Below are 20,435 nucleotides of genomic sequence, written 5' to 3' on the forward strand. Positions count from 1 at the left end.
CACTTACACAATGCATCACAGCCACCCCAAGTAACTAACCCAAATTCTGAGCATTCAACTAGAAAAACAGCTTCCTTATTCACTCCTAAGCACTACAAGCAAAAATGTAAGGGGTAAACCTAATATGTTAAAATTGCTAATTACACAACGAAAGTAAACACTAAGTATATAGGTTTCACTACTCTCCTGCAACAATCCAACATCATATCCCATTTCTATAACTTGTTTTATTTAATTTTTAGGGAAAAATAAGAAATACTCACCATACTAAAACATCAAGAGATTTTTGAAAAATATCTCTATATAAGAACAATTTAAAATGTTATTCCCATATATTTTAATTTCTTAGTGTAAGATGACAACAGAATAAGTACAAACCATATTACATTCCAAACACACATACTTGCTTTGGCAAAACCATCTCTTAAGATGTACTGACTTGCATCTGGTTCCAGCTACTTTGAATTGCACCAGCTTAACTTTTGCCTCAAGACTCAGTGTGACATTTAATATCCTGTCCTACAGTTTTGCATTCAGTTAAATATTGAATTCTGCCTCACGTTTATTCTCAACAGTTGCGAGGTTTTTGTCTTTTTTTTCCTGTAGGATATCTTAGTTCCGTTAGAAAAGAATTCATTTGTGAGATCAAATGTGATTGTTCAAAGGATACCAATATTTTCTCAGCAAGTCTTTTTGCCATTATTCAGTTTCAACAACTGAAGTAATCTTTCAGTTGGACATGTCTTGTTTCCTGTTCACTTTATAAATTAGGTTCTTTTTAAAAGTTGGAAAGGTTTGAACATATCATCAGGAAATAAATTGGTGGAGACTTTAATCCATTTACTCATTAATTTCCTCCAAAGGCTTTTGCAATCATATCTTTAGCTCTGTTATTCAAAAGAGAAGTGAACCAGAACAGTTCTGCTTGCTGTTTAGGTAAAGTATACCTACGGTTTTTGCTATATTTTAAAAATAAATCATGTAATTTTTCAATGTACTGTTACCAGCAGACATACTGTTGTGGCTTTGGCTGGAATAAAGTTAATTTTCTTCACTGTAGCTGGTATAGTCCTGTGGTTCGGATTTGGTATGAGACCCATGTTGATAACAGGGATGTTTTAGAGATGGCTGAGCAGCGCTAACACAGGGTCAAGGCCTTTTCTGCTCCTCACACCACCCACCAGCAAATGGGCTGTGGGTGCACAAGAAGCTGGGAGGGGACACAGCTGGGACAGGTGACCTCAGTGACCAAAGGGATATTCCACACCATATGATGCAATGATCAGCATGAAAAGCTGGGGGGAGATGGAGCAAGTGGGGGGACATTCTGAGTGGTAGCATTTGTCTTCCCAAGTAACTATTACATGTGATAGAGCCCTGCTGTCCTGGGGATGCTGAGCACCTGCCTACCTGTGCGAGGGAGTGAATTAATTCCTTATTTTGCTTTGCTTACGCACACAGTGTTTGCTTTACCTATTAAACTGTCTTTACCTCAACCCACTAAACTGTCTTTACCTCAACCCACAAGTTTTCTCATTTTTACCCTTCTGATTCTCTTCCCCATCTCACTGTGCGGATGAGCGAGCAGCTGCATGGGGCTCAGTTGCCAGCTGTATGCATCAAACACGTTAAAATTAACCTTCTGACCATGTAATAAGTCTCAACTACTCAATTTTTTAAATAATATTTTAGAAATTCCAGCTTCACTGCTGATTTTACAAACAAGACAATCACCTTCCACCTCAGATACTACTAATTGTACCCAGTTCCCCAAATAAGTCAGTTTGGGCTTTTTAAGTAAGACTGCTAACAATTCCAAAATATCCAGTGCCAGCTTAGCTCTAAACTATGCTTCGGTTTCTTCGGGTTTCTCGTCTTTTTGGTTTTGCAACTGGTCTTTAACAAAAATAGTTTTGCTTTTAGACACTTATTTCCCCAATAGCTCCCAGCGGACCTTAAAGCACAAAAGATTATCACATTACTGCCTCTTGCCTGGGACGTACATTAGCAGTAGGTAACATGTTTAAACAACTGATGTGCCTTAACAATTACCATTAGAAAAAAGCCTCAGTTTATGACCACAAATACTCAAAGCACTTTTTCTTCCCCACTTCAGAAAGAAGATGAAACGAGCTGCTGCCTTACAGTATACAAAAGTACTGATTGCTAAATGACCCATCTTTGGGTTTCCAAAACATGCTGAGGACCACTTGCGGATAAAAAAAATCATGATAAGAATTACATAAGAAAAGCTAGAAACTTTCAAAATATTGCTATTTGGTAACAGAAGAAAAAAAGTAAGCCACACACTCTTTCGAAAGTCTCTCACCAAAATAAAAGAACGGCAAGACAGGGAAAGATAAGAATTAAACTAGAATGGATCCCGATCTGGAGTGGTTAAAATAACAGAGTAAGGGAACTCTACACTTAAGAACGTCTCTAGACTGGGAACCTCCGAAAAACTAAACTAATGTCAACTTAGGGAATGAAGCTAAAGCTCATGTAAAGTGCACCCTCTTACTTGAAAGTAGGGAAGTGAACTGCAGTTAACTTTTACATCATTCCAATTCTCTTAACCTTAGTTTTAGTCCTCTGATTCAGAACCTATGCTTATGCTATCGCTCACTGTGTTTCAAAGTCAATTTTGAGTTTGCCATAATTTTTTAAGTGTTTTAAAACAGGCATCCCAAACTTGAAGAGGAAAAAAAGAAATGCTCTTTTCATTACCAAAATCTGAGACAACTTTGGAAACAACACTAAAATAAATTGTACACTGCATGTATAATTTCAGTTACAGTAAGATATTTAGAAGCTGCATCTGCATTTAGCATTAGAAGTAACTAAGCTGCAAATTTAGTAGAACTCATCAGCAAGAGAAACTCTTTCAGTCACTGGAAATCAGTCTCAAACTGAAGTAAATACTTCACATTCCCTGCTGAATTATTCTATAAAAAGCAAAGCTATTTAAGTCTACTCTCTGAAAAATTCAATAGTGTTAAACTGTTGTGTGTATAACTCAGAATTTTAAACAGTTCATAAATGCATGAAGATTTGCTGATAAAGTGTCTTTCACAGCCTCTGGAGAGTAGACAGCACGAGATTTTTGCTTCTTTTTAATACAAACACCTTCACAAGTTCTTCTCCGAACCACAGGCAGACAAACAACAGCTAAAACACGCAACCATTTGCATCACAAGTATTATAGTTGAAAAGATTGACATAAAAAAAATATTCCTATGAGGAATACATTTTATTTTTGCAGACATACCTTTTTAAATTTAGTGTAAACACCAAGATTTTAAAAATCCAGTTCTGTAACATCAAACCCAGTGAAATCCATATTCCTGCGAGCCTGTCTCTGCTGCCCAACTGAAACACCCCCGTGTGCTGTTCCATGATATCTCAGTCAACCTACTCCCACGCTACTGCTGCTGCAAAATCCTCTGACCACCAGGTAAAGTTCAGAAAGCTCAGGCAGCCAAAAACTCACACTACAAGCAAAAACTGATTAGCTTTGTAATGAGCTTGTCTCCCTGAAGTGACTCACCAGTCTGACATCAGGAGAGCCAATGCCACAAGGTAACTCACCACAATGGTTCACATTTGTTTGTCTTGAACCATTACAGAAAAAAAATGGTCCAAAAAACCCCTGAGATACTATCACAGCTTTCCCTCAGTACAGTCTTAATCCCTTCTTGTAGTTACTGTAATGTGAAGTCAGAATGAAGCCTTTCATAGGACACCAAGAGGCTGCATTTCCTCTACTGTGTGCCTATTTCCCAGAAAACTGTAAGAATGTCCTTGTCTTTGAACTCTCCACCATCCCATCAAAATGGGTTGAAAGAGGGCACTGTTATCACATAAGCCTTTCTTTCACAGAAAGCCAGGCTGAAAAATAAAGATATACAGCTGACATGATTTACTACTACTTCTTATTCTCCTCCTTTCAGTTTGACAAATTAATCTTGCAATTGAAGAAAAAAAAAAAAAACACAACACCAAACTTTCACTACAATTCAGCAACAAGACACAATGTTTTCAAGTATAACTGACAGATTAGAACTCAAGCAAAATTATTTGCAATCCTTGAAAAAACTTATTACTAAATACCAAGGAAGAAGAAAAAAAGTACAACTTACTGAAAGAAGCTTCCATGCAATTGGACGAACCCGTTTGGGAATGCCAGACCAACTCAATTTCCGCAATTCTTCTATTAAAAGAGAAGTATTTTGTGAGAACTAAGGAAACTACTATCAACCAGTATACACAGATATATTCAAATTAGCACACAGATGTTTACAATCATGATGTCTTCTTGTAAACTCCAATGGAGTCAGAATTACATGGCAATCCTACCAAATTAATAAAATACTGGATAATCACTATTCATTGGTATACATATGATAATACCTACTGAGTGCAACAAGGTAACTACTTTTAGTATACATGCCTTGTATTAACATGCAAGAGAGATGCTCAGACAATGTAAAATACGCTTACACAGCTCTTAATTAAAAATGAGTTACAAAAACAGAAGGATATTTTATGTTTAAATCCAGTTTAATCCCCTTTTTCTCTTCATTGCTACAGAATTTTTCTCTTACTTGGCAACTTACTACTGAAATATATTATTCTTCCAGGGCTTTTTGAGATACATATGAATGGTACACAATATACAAAGTCTGGAAAAGCAGTTGTAATATACTAGAGTTAAAGCAAAATATCAGCAGCATAAGCACATGCTTTCAAAAAAACATTCAGAAGCTCACAGTACTTGTGCACACTAAAGGAGCATGGGTGGGAGAAGCACAAAAGCATGCTTATACACAACTCCAAAGAATTTGGTGATAACCCAATAAATTCCTCCCTTATTCGTCATCTTGAGGAGTTGATAACTACTGGAAGAATATAGGATGACCAAAAGATCGGTAACATTCGAAAAATACAATACTACTAGAGACCAGTGTGAAGTCTCAAAGAAGCAACGAAAGCAGAACTTGTGCAGACTAAAAACATTGAATAAGAACAGGGATGATTTTTCAGTGAACTACATATCAGGCTGGCACAACAGATACGCTTCATCATGAGTGCATCGCCACTGCAAACATGAAGGATTCAACAGGAAAGAGATGTAATAAGCAATTGAAATTATCCAATATTAAATGACTCCTGAATTTCATTGACACTAAATAGAAAATGGCACCCAGGACTGTCCACTCATAATTAAAACCCAGGCTTGGACACAGAGATGCATTAAGTGCAACAGCAGAGAGACCAGCTACTGTTCCACCAAAGACAGAAAACAAAAAGTAGTTGTAAAGCCAAAGAGCTACGGGATGTCACGAACACTGGAAAAAAGGCACTAATGGATTCTAAAAAAGAAACAAGAATATCTGTGACAGAAACCACATGCAAACAGCTGTGCCATGACACAGTGCAAGGCTGAGGTACAGAACACAGCTGGACAAGAACAGCCTTCACTAAGGAGTTTCAAAGAAGAGCAGATGGTAAAGTGAAAACCAAGAAATAAGATTTTTACATATATATATATATATATATTTTTTTTTTTACATCAAGAAAATATTAATAACAGTCTGCTACTTCAAAACAGAATAAAAGTCTGAGTACATTACTATTTATAATGGGTTTTTTGCCTCTTGAAAATTGGTTCTCTAGAGTAATAGCTTTGAGGAACTAGTTGTTCGTGATGGAGAGAGAAATGGTGGGCAACAGAATGAAGGACACAGAAATTATGTTATACTGGCATTAAATTATCATCTATAAAAGATCTGGATATTTGGCCTTAGACATTTATCCAAGGACCCTGAGTTAAAACAAAATCATTGCATTCCAAAGAACAGAAACAGACAGCTTCATAATACATGTCTGAGATCAAGAACACTGTTGCAACTAAAAGGTAAATTTATAAATTCATATGTTACATTTTTAGGTCATAGAAACTTCAGCAATTTTCCCAAAGCAAGCAGAAGATGGATTCATTAATCTGATTTACAAGCAATTACAATTTTCTAGTATACGAAAGCAGACAAGATACAATTCTAATATTAGAACTAGATTCTAATATTACAACTATATCCAAATTTGGTATTTCCAAAATGTTTACCCAGGCACTGTTGTTCTTGTAAGGCAGCACCTACCTAGGCAGCCCCCATGCTCTACCCCATGCAAGGGCACTGCCCGGAATTTCTCACACAACTCTCCCCTCACTACTAATGAAATCCAAGCATTGCATCGGGCGCTGTCTATAACGTCTGTCAGCTCCTCACGCTGTTTTCGGTACGTTCAGCGATTTCTCACGTCGCCACTAGCAGCTCTCCACACCCCAGGGAGTTCGCTCAGCTTCCCAGCAGGGCAGTCAGCAGCTTAGATTCTTGCCTGCAGCCCTGACACATCTGCAACAAGCTTCAATTCCACCCATGATTCGATGTCAAGTAAATCCCCAAGCTAGCAAGCACTCTATCAGAAGAATATCACCGGTTATATTCTTCTAAAAGCCAAAAAGGCAGGAATCTGTCAGAACAAGTAAAGGCAAAGTAAGCATATAATATGAACAACACCAGAAAAAAAATGGTATTTTGTATAGTTTATGAATATTTTTTTAAATAAGAGAGAACATCTGCCTTAACTAAACTCATCTACAAATTATATATGTATTTCTCCTCCACCCCAGCTCCAGTGTTGGATTAATAACACCAAAGGCCTCAAGTCTTCAAAGGCAAGTGTGCACCATACCACTAGTCCTTCTGCAGCATTTACGAACAAGTCTGGTTTACTGGGTCTGATCTACTTGTGTCACTGGTCATCCAGTTGAAAGGAAACATCTTGTGCATTAGTTTATTACTTCCCTACACAATCATTTTGCTAAAGCTTCACGTTTTGGCTACTGTTACACAAAAACATACCATTTAAATCTATGTAATAAGCATAGTATATGCAGAAAACAGAAAATAAGTTACAACTCAAACTACTTTTTTACTTTCAAGTAACATCAACTGCTCATTCTCAACTCTGGAACCCAGCAAACTCTACAAAACAACTCATGTAAACAAAAAAAGACACAAAAACACACACCCATGCAAAAAAACAGGAAAAGATGCAAATTCATTGTCAGAATCAGAAATGAGAAGCATACAATTAAATCAGTGACAATCATACAGGACAAGATTTCCACTTACCCTGAAGTAACTCATTTAAGGCCAAAGACAGGAACCACCAAATTGGAATATACCTTATTCTAGTAAAGCTTTCTATCCTGTGATAAGCCGACCTTTCCTTCTACATTCAGGACCAGGCAGTTTTGACAAATAAAACTTCAATTATGACACTATTTCAAATGAAAACTCTACTTGTAGGACTTACTGAACTAAGGAATCATTATTTGAAAATTAAAGAAATAGAAGGAATAATGTTTTACTTCAGCAAGTTTCAAGAGAAATCAGTTTACATTTCTGACACTATTCTCCAACTAACATAAATTTCCTTTAATTAGGGATAGCTTCAGCTGTCCTGTAATTCCAAACAATAACATAATACCTTACAAGACTGGGTTTCAAAGAACTGCTCTTTTTGGGAAAAATAATCTCAGCACTGGACATGGAAATGGAAACGTACACCAAGGACAAAACATCTTTGTTTTACAACATAATACTTATTTGAAACAGATCCATTGACTAATTCTCCGTAATGCAGGATTTGGGCATGAATACCTCCCTACATTATTGAATAGTGAACACAAACTAAATAATGAATTACGTTCCTCTGCCAGAGTCTTATCTCTGTGTGTTCTTTTTACACGTGGATTATCTGCTGGATTGGCCTACAGAACCTTTGGCAATGCTCCTTCTCCCAGGACACTTGATAATAAAAACTTAACACTAGTTTTTATACTTCTGCAAGTTGTTTCTCAAACTGTCTTTTAGAAGTACTTCTATGCATTTAGCCCAAAAGGATTTATATTCTGTTCTACTCTCCTTATTTGACACAGAACTTGACCTTTTAGATTGTATTTAATAACCTCCTATTGTATTTAATAGCCTCCTCTGTCATGTCATAAAGGATCCTTCTGAACTTTCCCAAGGCTTTTGTTTCTGTTTTTGCTTTCAGAAGTGCTACATATGTTCGTATTCTACAATACCTTGTAAGAGAAAACCCATTTAAAGCTGAATTTTGTCCACGTAACACATGATAAAAAGACTTTTTTTAAAAAAGGTTCATATTGGGCCAATATGAAACACACAGCATGCTCAAGGGAGCAAGCAGGTAGACATGAATTTGTTGAGAACACAGAAGAGCTGCAAAAACATATGAAATGCCTGCCAGAGGTCAGAAACTTGACTTAAGAGCAAATAAATCCACAAAGATGTCACGTAAAGAAAAAAACCTGTTAAGATTACACCTCTAAAAACAGCAGTAAGAAACAGAAGCAAATGAGACACTTGACAAAACATTGTTAGAAAATAGGTATGGCATGCTGCTCTTAGAAACAGCCTTGCCATGAAAAAATAAAAATCAGGACAATGTCAGCTCACACATCTGATACAGAACCCTTTCTGGCATCCAAGAAAGAATTCCTCATGTTTATCTGTACATATCTGAGTATCTGGCCTTAAAAGTCATCACCAGCCTCACATGCTTCCTGAAACCCACATAAGCTCCAAAGCGGGAACCCATCTCACAGCTTCAAAGAGACTGGTTAGTTCTCATCTACATCCACAGATGCTGCATCTTCAAAAAGAGGCAGCAGAGAGGAGCTGGAAAAAGCAATGCTACTTTTCCAACTTCTGTCAGCTTATATATGCGTAACCTGTCACATCTTCAACCTGTCCACCAGCAGAAGTTTTCGTTTCCTTCCTTTCCTGAAAGTTTTTTGTCTTCCCCCCAACATGTACGACTATTTCAACACATTCACAAAACAAAAGGTGAATGCCAACTAATGGCAAGAGATGCCAAAAGCAACTTGCTAAGAAGAAGCAGGTAGACTGAAAGGCAGCTGATGCAGCTGAAGCTGTATGCATGCCGAAATACCCCAGCTGTTTGACTCTTATTGCTTGCCCTTGCAGTTTGAGTTCTTTATTCTATTTTGGTATAAAGTTTCATATAATATCCAAAAGAAGGGAAACCATATACTGCATATTATAGTATTTAGTATAAACCTAATGTCTATTACTTGCTGTTAACACACAATGTACAAGCCTCTCTGACGCATTTCCAACAAGTGAAAGTATTACAAGCACCTTTCTCTCATCAGTAACACCAGAGCACTTTACTCTTGGTCATCTTTAGTAAAGAATATCAATAGAATAAAAAAGAACCATTAAAAATTTGTATATACAACATCACAGTATCACAGTATGTTTGGGATTGGAAGGGACCTCAAAAGATCATCCAGTCCAATCCCCCTGCTGGAGCAGGAACGCCTAGGTGAGGTCGCACAGGAACATGTCCAGGCGGGTTTTGAATGTCTCCAGAGAAGGAGACTCCACAACCTCCCTGGGCAGCCTGTTCCAGTGCTCTGGCACCCTCACTGAGAAGAAGTTTCTTCTCAATTTTAAGTGGAACCTCTTGTGTTCCAGCTTGATCCCATTACCCCTTGTCCTATCATTGTTTGCCACCGAGAAGAGCCTGGCTCCATCCTCATGGCACTCACCCTTTATATATTTATAAACATTAATAAGGTCCCCCCTCAGTCTCCTCCAAACTAAAGAGACCCAGCTCCCTCAGCCTTTCTTCATAAGGGAGGTGCTCCACTCCCTTAAACATCTTCGTTGTCCTACGCTGGACCCTCTCCAGCAGTTCCCTGTCCTTCTGGAACTGAGGGGCCCAGAACTGGACACAATATTCCAGGTGTGGTCCCACCAGGGCAGAGTAGAGGGGAAGGAGATCCTCTCTCGATCTACTAACCACCCCCCTTCTAATACACCCCAGGATGCCATTGGCCTTCCTGGCCACAAGGGCACAGTGCTGGCTCATGGTCATCCTGTTGTCCACCAGGTCCACATCAACTGAAGAAAAGTTATCCAATGGTCTAGGTGCAGATTATAGTTTTTTGACTCATCTATTTTTATCAATAATTAAGGCAAAGGATGAATACAAAATCCAATTTATTTGATATTACTTCTTTGAGGGGAACATTCCTAGAGCACCTATCCAAATGCAACTATCATTGGGAAAATAGAAGAATTTTTGTTAACTACTGATTTCCTCTACATTGATTATTACAAATGCTTACACAGCAATAGGAATGGCTAATATTTTATATTCAAAAAAGGCTGAATTTTAGTTTTTATTCCAAATAAATGCTCACCTGAAGTTCACAGCTTTGCTCTCCCTTCTTGTCATTCACAACACTGTCTTGGCCAATACCGCTTGATAACAATTCTGAAGAAAAGACTTTTATTATTGAAGTGCTGGGGTCTTTTTTGAGGGGGAAGGTGTGGGATTTTTGTTTTTATTTTGGAACTTGTTTGCTTTGCGTTTTGTTTTTTTGTTGTTGTCTGGTTTTGTTTGTTTTGGGAGGGGGTGTTTGTTTTGTTTTTGTTTCTTTTAATATTCACCTGTAATGCTGTGGACATGTCTTGTTTCCCCCCAATTAGTCCTTGGCTACCACAGTGTTCTTGATTTTGTTTTTAATAAAGCCAAAGAGGAAAGAATGAAATTAAGGGTAACTAAAGATCCAAGGCTAGCACATTTCTGCTGTGCAGGGTACAAATAGGCTCCAACCACACAGTAAGTTTATTAATTTTTACTGCATAGAATGTAATAGTACATAAGTACAGGTGTGAAGATTTCAAACTTAGAAACCTGTTTGACTACATGTGTCTACCCCATAGTTTGCAACACTTTAAATCAAGACATCAGAAGAATCCCAGCCTCAAAGACTTTGAGAATACCAAGGAAATGTATTTGCACTTATATTTGAAACTTGTCCTCTATTTAATACCTAATTAACCATTAAACCATTTGTCATTGGTTGAAATGTTACATTTTCCCTAGTCAAAGCATAATTTCAATTTATTGTCATTATACTAACTCTTTCCCCTTGTGGATTTCCCAAGGAATTAATGTCCTAGTTATGAGCTGGAAAACATGCTCCCCAGCACAGGATTTCTACAAAGGAGTTTTAATGCCACCTACAAATCAGATGCACATTTTCAATCCAGACAGTACTTCAAAAATATCCTTGCTTCAACATAATTAACTTTTTCTTAAGATTCCAGAACAATTATTTTGAATATGAGCAGCTGTAAAATATTCTTATCACAGACACGATCACTTGCTGAAATGCAAACACAGAATTAAATTTAACCTACTGATTCAGATCTCAAATTAGCCAGATCCAAGAACAGTATTTGTAAAAACTTGCCTACAAACCCTGTCCCAGATTGAAAGGGTACTTTCTAAAGTAACGCTTTGAATCCCAATTGCTACTCTGTCTTTCAGTTGTCTCACTATTTTACATAATTCTGTGATCAAAAAGTATCAAAATATTTATAAATTCTCAGAGATTTTAGATCACAAATTTCTCCATTTGATAGCACTAGCCACCTGTCACTTCTGCTTGGCAGACAGTGTTTATTTTTGCATTTACTGTTGGGTTAGGATAATATTATGAAGGGATAATGTGGTATGCAAATGCTTCAAAATAATATATTTAATTTTGGAAAAATCTGTTTTATCTGGTTTACTACAATACATTGTTATACATTTCTTCTCTCTGAAGAAGTTTAAAGCTATTTCTAAAAGAAATCTTAGTATAGTATCCTTTTACTGCAGTAGATTTAAAGATTCTTCATATTCCATAAATATTTCACGGGGCTTTCTACAAGGAAAACATGCCATTAACTTACCAGCTTTCTAACCCCATGAGCTATTACCCATTACACCTAAAACACATGAGGGGAAACAACTGAGTCTACAAGTATTTTTCTTGCAACTACAAGCTCATCATTCTATCAGTTACAAATAAATAAAAAATAAGTCAAGAAATATTAAAGGAGTTCCAAACTTCTCCATATGCATTATTCATTTTTAATACAGCTGTTATTTCATTGAGATTACTATAAACAGCTACACGAAGTGATGGGCTGCATGAACAACTCCACGATAGATATGATAAACTAGATTTACATGGTTTATGTTCCTATAACAAATTCCTTGGATAATTTAACTATATAAAGCTGGAAAACTCTTTCAAGAGCATAGATTCATGGAACTGCAGCTCCCCCAACAGCACATTACAATGCAGGCAGTACATATAGAAAATCACTTTAATACAGAGCTTGATATTACTATGGCAACCACAGCAACTGGTTTCCAAAATGAGTAATAGCTCTGTTAGGCACTTCATCAAAATTTTTTTTTCAAGCAAACACTGCCCTTAATCTTCTCAATGGAACAAAGAGTTATTTGGAATGCATGCAGAAAACAGAAAAAGTCCAATCCAATGTTGTAAACACAGGGTAAGACCCTTTTGAGGACCTTTGCTAGAAAAGAGCAGGAAGTTCACCTTGTCCACTACTCACATAGAAAGCTGGAGAAGCACAAGTAGATGAGGTGGGTGTCGGAAGGTGTAAGAAAGCAAGTGAACAGAAGATTAGGAAAACTAAGGCAAAAAGGAAGAATAATAAAACCACTAAGAAACAATTGCAATAAGTGAAGTTACCAATGTAAATTAGGAAAAGTAAGTAACGGAGAATACGTACGCCAGCAGAAGATTTTAAACGGTATTATAGTTTTTCACAGTTCTCCTGCAACATTCACTTCTGTGCACCATCAACTGTTTTTATTTTTACCTTAAAGCTATTGAAACAGCCTCTAACAAACTTTCCAAGAAGAACCCAGGTATCTCTCTATACAGAAATAGAGTAAATAGAAAGTAACATAGTACCAATTAAAGGACACTATTTTCCCCACCTATTTCGAAATAACCGACAGTATTTATTTCTCCTGTTTAGGGAGAGGATGGAATTTTGCAGTCTGTTGACCAATTTTTAAGCCCACAGTCAAATAATTATTTACTTTTGGACAGTATCAGCTGTGTTGCATCTTGTCATACCTTTTTAAAGAAAAAAAACCCATGTGCATTTGAAACAAATAAGCACGGCAAAAATTTACTTAAAGCTCAATATTATTAAGAAAAGGCTCCTACAAAACATACTAAGTAAACAGACTTCAAAAAACACTATTGCAATATCTACATTCAAAAATGCAATATGACATTGGTCCTTCAATGTGTAACCATAGTACAAGAAATGCACAATTAAAATCATGAGGATTAATAAATACATGCCTAGATTACCCAGAAACAAAATTCATGCAGTTATTCACAAGAGCTACGATTAGAGAGCTTGCCCTATTAAAAAAAAAAAATCTAAAAAACCACACACACACAAACAACACTACAAAACCAAACCAAACACACAGCACCACCACACAGTAAATCTACCTACAATGCACATTAATTTAGCACATAAGTAAAGCAAATATTTCCTTTCTTTTTATAGTTTCCCTCAGTATCTTTGGCTTGGGAGGAAAGCTGCTGATAAACTCCATGATAAGATTCAGAATAAAGAGGATCCTGATCTGGCAAAGAATTTCACATGGAATGCAAGTGAAGAGCTCCAGTTGTGCTCTTGGATCATTTCCTCCATATGCAAAGTTGAGCTTGGGAAAAATAAAATTTAAAAGAAGTCAAAAATCAGGCAATCTTGCAAAGTGAGTGAATTGAATTGGTCATCCAAAATAGTTTACAGATTGCCATTCAATTACTGAATTTGGATCTTTCTGTTCATATTAACACAGATAATTCTTTGCCACTTTTAAGCATCTGACACTTCGGTGTTTCCTGCCTCCAAGGAGAGTTAATGTCTGCCAAGCAACTCAAAGTGAAAAGGCTACTGGGACTGGAGCGCATTCCTCCTAAATGTTTCAAGGATTTGAAAACGACAGAACAAAGCTGAATTTCAGTTTGTCATCAAGCACTTAGGGAGGTGGAGAAGCTGAACATAGCTCACAGTTCACAAAAAATGAAAAACTGCAGATGTAGAATGCAAATCCCTTTTGCTTTCATTTTAATTGTCAGAATTAAGCAGGAACAAACACTTGTTTGTGAAAGAACCTCATCTATGTCTGACCAGAATATTTCCACCACAATCATCAGAGTAAAGACTCACACTATAACAGTAAGGGCTACATGTTTTTAAACATTCAAAATAAGGTTTAAAAAGTTTTCCCTTATTTCCCACCATTACATCAAAATCCCATGAAAGGCTAGCCCATAACTTCTAACCCAAGGTTTTCTTGGTTAACTTTGAACACGCATTACATCTCCAAATGTCCACTATTGCTAAAATGCACACAAGTGCCTATCTAACCAATAATCAGTATCAGGAAGGCAGCACAGCACAGACACAGCAAAAAACAGAATCATAGAATATTTTGGTTGGAAGAGACCCTCAGTATCATGGAGTCCAACCATAACCAAACTCCAGCACTAAACCATATCCCTAAAAACCTCATCTAAATGCCTTTTAAACACCTCCAGGGATGGTGACTCCACCACTTCCCTGGGCAGCCTGACAACCCTTTCTGTGAATATTTTTTTCCTAATATTCAATCTAAATCTCCCCAGTGCAACTTGAAGCCATTTCATCTTGTCCTATCACTTGCTAAAAGTGCTCCACTATGATTATCTTCCCAGGCAGTAACTACTTTATGTATATTTTTACATACACCTTCCAGTTCTGGACTTCCTTCTAAATATAAAAGCAAGACTTTGGAAGTACATTTTCACAGAAAACACTTCTCATATATAAGCTCTCTTCCATGTACTTCTCAAACTTAAACAACTACAGTGGTTCTACAGCAGCATAACATAACTATCTTAACAGGCATTAGGCTTCCATATTGAAAAAGCAGTGCACATAATAAAAAAATTTATATGCAAGACTTGATTGCAATAAAAGTATTTTTTAAAGGAATTCTTCAGTTATATCTTGCAATCAGGAAAATTAATAACAATTCTGTCTTCTAGGCATTTTCTAAATCTGAACTTTCAAGTTACAATTTCAAAGGATGTTTCTTTAGAGCTATGTTTGAAGTTGACAAACTTGATGGCAAAACAGTTTCCACTTAAACAGTGGAAGAGATGGTGGCAGTAAGACATCCAGGATGACTTATACTTCCTAGAGTCCTGATAAACTGCCTTCCAAGCAGGACGTGCCACTCATTACAACATGTAATCTGCTAATCTTGATGTTCCAAAGCTTCAGGGTCCCTACAAAGTTCTCAACAGCCTTGCTGGTGACATTACCAGCAAGTTCCTCCCTGCTGCATCACCTGCACAACGGCACGGGGAAGCAGGTGAGGCTGCGCCCTCAGAGTCTGTGGCAACCACAGTGAACACAAAACTTCTCATCCAAATCTCTTTTACTATAATACTGCAGCTTGCATATAGTGTCTGTGTAAATTCAGCTTCCATGACGCTATGAGGAAAGAACAGGAGACAGCACACTGAAGGAAAAAAAACCACACACCACAGACACCCCCCCCCCCTCCCCACTACAACCACAAAATGGAAAAACTGCAAGAATACTTCATCATATAGTACCTTCCTTTCTCCCAGCTCACCCGGAGTAAATATCCCTCCTCTGAAGTGTATTGTTCATCATGTGGCTAAGGCTTAAAGACTATTTTTGAACAGCTGATCACAAATCAATATAATAAGCAGTATGTGATCACCAAAAAACTCTGCTAAAACTTTATCCAACGTTAAAAATAAATCCATTAATTTTACAGTTTGTAGTAGAATGTTGCCTAATTCTCAGTTTTTTCAATGATTGGTTAGTGGTAGCTACCAAGGTAATTTTGTGTGTACACGGGAATTTATGATAATTTTAGGTTTGGGGTTTTTTTTTGTTTTTGGTTTTGGTTTTGTTTGTTTGTTTTTGGTTTTTTTTTTGTTGTTGTTTGTTTGTTTGTTTTGTTTTTAAACAGTGATCCCTCCATCATCTGAAGCTACAGTCCCAGTGTAATGCTCTACATCCAGACCTGGTTGGAAACAGAATTAGTTTAGAACTTCACATCTTGCTGAAAGGAACCTACTGTCATGACTACAGCATGGGAGTTTTAAAGACTGTAATAACAGCACATTTCTTTTTGAGTGGTGTTCAGATCAACAGTTTTAACCTAGAGTGCTCTCTGTGGACTTCAGCACAAAAAGAAACAGTTTTACTCCCTATGCTATGCTGCTGCAATTTATATTAATCTTTATTTTTCTCTAGCCATGGATGTAAAAATTAAAGTCACTGAAAAAGCATAAGATGTAAATGACTCAAATTAAGCTACAAGGATCGTAATACAAAAGGGGTTTTACTCTAGTTTGTTTGCACTGATAATCTTGAAGATACAGTTGAAGGAAAGAAAAAAGTTACAATTACTGTCATATTTAGTACCTTTAATATGACCCTGTACTGTAACCAGTCGCCAATCATGGAATTCTTCTAACTTCCCGTGATTCATTTTTGACAGACACATTTTAATAAAAGTTTGCCATCTATATACCCAGCATCAACAGTATAGCAAATAACTACAACTTTTTTTATAACTTTTGCAACCTAAGTTTTCTTTCTAAACTTAATTCAGAAAATAAAACTCATTTCATTTCTAAAAAAACACCTAGAACTCTATCGTAATACACAGAGGCAACCAGCTACGGTTATGAGATAACATGATATTACATGCTCTGTAATTTCTATAATTTCTGTGACAATGCTTCCTACTTTTTTTCTTTGAAAATGTAAATTTAACAAAAAAAAATCTTTTCCACTAATACCTATGCTAACAACAAGTGCGCCTTTCAGGAGCTACAGTCCCCAATTACTAAATGAATTATTTCAACTGGTATTTTAAATACTAGGAAATAAGGGCATAGAAGGGGAACTGAAAAAAGCTTGACATCAAAGAAGGTGCAGAAAACAGAGAGGAAAAAAAAAAATCTGTAGAACACAAAAAGTTTACTAAAAAGAAAATTAAAAGACTGGTTCACTACAGAGCAAACTAGTTAAAACTGTCAACACTTATTATGTAATGCAACAACTGCTATGTCAATCAAATATCTTTACAAAATAAAAGAAATACATGCTCCAGAGACTATGCAAAATCCTCCCTCTCAAAACAGTTTCAAGAACCTATTAGCACCAAGTTACAATAATACATTAATACCTTTAAATTGAAAAATCCTACTCAAGTCAGAAAAATACCAATTGTTACCTGAAACCACATGTTATGAGAAGACCAAGCCATAGAAAAGAGGAAGACGAAATACTAATGCAGCAAAAAGCAATTAATATAAGGAACAATTTATGGATATTTAGCACTGACTTCTTCCAGAAGATTTTTAATTTTAACAAATGTTCTAAAGCCTACTGGTAGAGTATTGACCTTTTTTTGTTAGTCTTGTTTATTAGCTGAAAAGGCAAGCATGTTTTGCAGATAACAAGCTAACCAGAGCAGAACAGGAATCAGAGAGGACACCTTTCAGTGATAATAGTTGAAAAGACAGATATGACTGATGGCATGTCACATGAAGCAGCAGTAGGACACGTTTGCTGTATACTATATATCAGTAAATTGGAAGAATAAGCATCAACGTGATCAACTGCAGACAATTCAAAACTGTAGGGGACAGTAAAATTCTAAGTGACACGGATGGACTAGGACCATAGAGATAAATCACTATGCCGTTCAGTGCTGACAAATTAATGAGGCTTGGAACAAAATTAATCAAGTTGATTTCATTAGTACATTTTGTAAAGTTACTGAAACTTGTCAATAACATCATTTTGACTAACAGTTTTAAAAGATGTAACAGATTGCTGTTACAGACTACTGTTTTTATGAACCATAAACAAAATATAATTACTATGTTTAATACACATCTAGAATGCATAAACTTATCACAAACAGGAAAATCCTGCTTTTCAAGTTGCTGCAACAATAGGGATCACCACTGTGGTGGAAAAAAGGGACACATCTAATAAGTTTTTTTTCTAAGTTTCATTTCAAGAAAACCACCCTAGAGTTCTTTTATATAGCACACAGAGTCAACCAGCTACTGTTATAAAATAATCAATTACACTGTTTGTAATTCCTATAAAATTACAGAAATATTTTTTGCCATCAGATTACTGGTCCTCTTAAATAAGTAAATAGCAATCTGTTGAGAGACACTCTCTCTACAGTGCCTTAAGTCCCGTCCCCTCCTCTTCAAGCAACCGCTTGTTTGCAAAACACTCTGCAAGCGCAGACCCCATCTTCATCCAGTAACCCAAGGTCCATTACAAGGAAAGACAAGGTCTGAAACAAAGTAAATCTAAGCCAAATTGACTGCAAGGCAAGCATAAGCACAGGCTGATTGAACAAAACTACTGGTATAAATCGTTCTCTCCAAAAAACCTGGCATGCAGTAATAGGAGCGGGAGGCTACGCAGACAAGGGTCACACAGTCTACTCTGGAGTTATCCACCAAAGGCAGCTCCAGTCCTGTCCCACCTCCTGAATGGGCACCCAGTATTCCACAATATCATCTAATTGACAGGGGTCAGTCCTCAACCCCTCTCCAACCAAAACTACTTCTTATAATAGGTTCCTTCTGCCTTCCCACATTTCTTGCCATGACATGGTTTAGCTTGTTTAGCAGCCTTCATTATGCAATTTTAACTCTATGAGATTATCTCCCCATTCTTTGCATTATATTACTACTTGAACATACATTGAAAATATGACTACTCTTGAATACCTGTCTCCTGCAGCACAAATCATGTACCTAGAAGTAACATTTCTATAGCAACTGGGGTTTTTTTCATATAGCTAACTACTCTTGACATCCAATTCACATTATACTTTCTGCATTTATATTAGAGGTAATAACAGCATAGCAATAGTCAAATAAAAAGTGCCAAATGGAAATAAGGCATATTATTTGCATCTGTTTATCATGCAAACAACAAAAATGCCTGCAGGATGGAGAAGTAAAGTGTGTTAGGAGTGCTTAAGGGAAGACTCAGAACTACAAGGGCAATTATAAATTACAAGAGTGGGTTTATTAGTTCACCTCTACAAAGCATTAAAAAAAATCAGTTACGGGCACTTTTGAGCAATGGAAGTAGGCTCTTTATTCATAAATAAGAGTTAAGTAACCTAAAATAATTAATTCTTTCATATTCTGAGAATTGTGCGGTTTCGTTTTTTTTTTTTTTTTTTTTTTATCTTTCTTAGATTGTGCCTTGCTCTAACAACTATTTGTATATATAAACATCTGCTGGATAAAACTGCTCACAGAAACATCGAGAATGGTTCTGTCATTATATATTTATGTAATATTCACCAGTGGATTCATATACCAGTTGCAGACAATAGCGAGTATATTATTTTGCTCAGTGTATAATTTGATGGGGTTGACAGAAGCTACCGATTTCCACAACATCCAACCTATCGCCCAAACCCAACTCCAAAATCTATTAGTGGATTTCAATGGCTAAAATAACCTTCCCTTCCAAATTTATATACATAAACTTTCGAGGAGTTCTCGTTTGAAAGAACATACTCTTTCAACTCTAGTTGAAAGACAAGACTAACACTGCGTTTTACACTGTCTTAATAGGATAATCATTATTCAAGTGTGACCGAAAGGATTTCAAGGTTATTTGTATTACTTTGTGTTTTCAGTCTATGTTGATTTCTCATGTTATGATAATAGAAAAGCCTCGAGTTGAAAATGTGCATGACATTGTTTCAGTTCCACAGATTAACTTATTTTTATATTGCTTGAAAGGACTTGTTACATAATCCCTTTTAACAATACACAAAACTATATCAAGAAAAAGTCAACAGCAATATTCCTGCTACTATTACTTCTGAGCAAAACCAAAACTACTACATGCAGAAATGAACAGAAATAGTTGCTAAAATGTCTCCAAGACTACTACCCACTACATAATTCATCGTGACAAACAAGATCCAACTATCTGTGGATCTAACACAGAACAAAGATCCACACACTCCACATCACACACAACGAGCCAGCTGCAACAGAACAGCTACCTATCCCTTCTTTACTCACTACCAATCACTACTACTTGGACCCTTTACCTACTTCCACATTAGTCAATTTTCAGTATTACTCTAAACGATAACAACACCACCACACACACACCAACAACAAACACCACACAGAAAACACACCAGTTTCCCAAGATACTGCTGTCATTAAATCAATATTCCTTTTTAAACAGTCTCCACTGTAACGTGGAGCTGTACCAAAGCACTCACAAAAATGTATGCACACATGCACACACCAGATTCTGATGATCTGTAAATATGGTCATCTGCATAAATAAGTTTGTCTACATATATAT

General features: G+C 36.5%; 1 protein-coding gene across 2 annotated transcripts in view; it reads right to left on the bottom strand.

The window, feature by feature from the left end:
* The window catches only part of TBC1D22A (TBC1 domain family member 22A), a 165,344-nt gene that overhangs the window by 136,460 nt on the left and 8,449 nt on the right, over window positions 1-20,435 (bottom strand). For both annotated transcript variants that reach the window (XM_065048965.1, XM_065048964.1), the window contains exon 5: window positions 4,140-4,210. In XM_065048965.1, coding sequence (XP_064905037.1) covers window positions 4,140-4,210 — 71 coding nt within the window. The remainder of the gene's footprint in view (window positions 1-4,139; window positions 4,211-20,435) is intronic.

The sequence above is a fragment of the Columba livia genome, chromosome 1, assembly GCF_036013475.1.
Source record: "Columba livia isolate bColLiv1 breed racing homer chromosome 1, bColLiv1.pat.W.v2, whole genome shotgun sequence".
NCBI lineage: Eukaryota > Metazoa > Chordata > Aves > Columbiformes > Columbidae > Columba > Columba livia.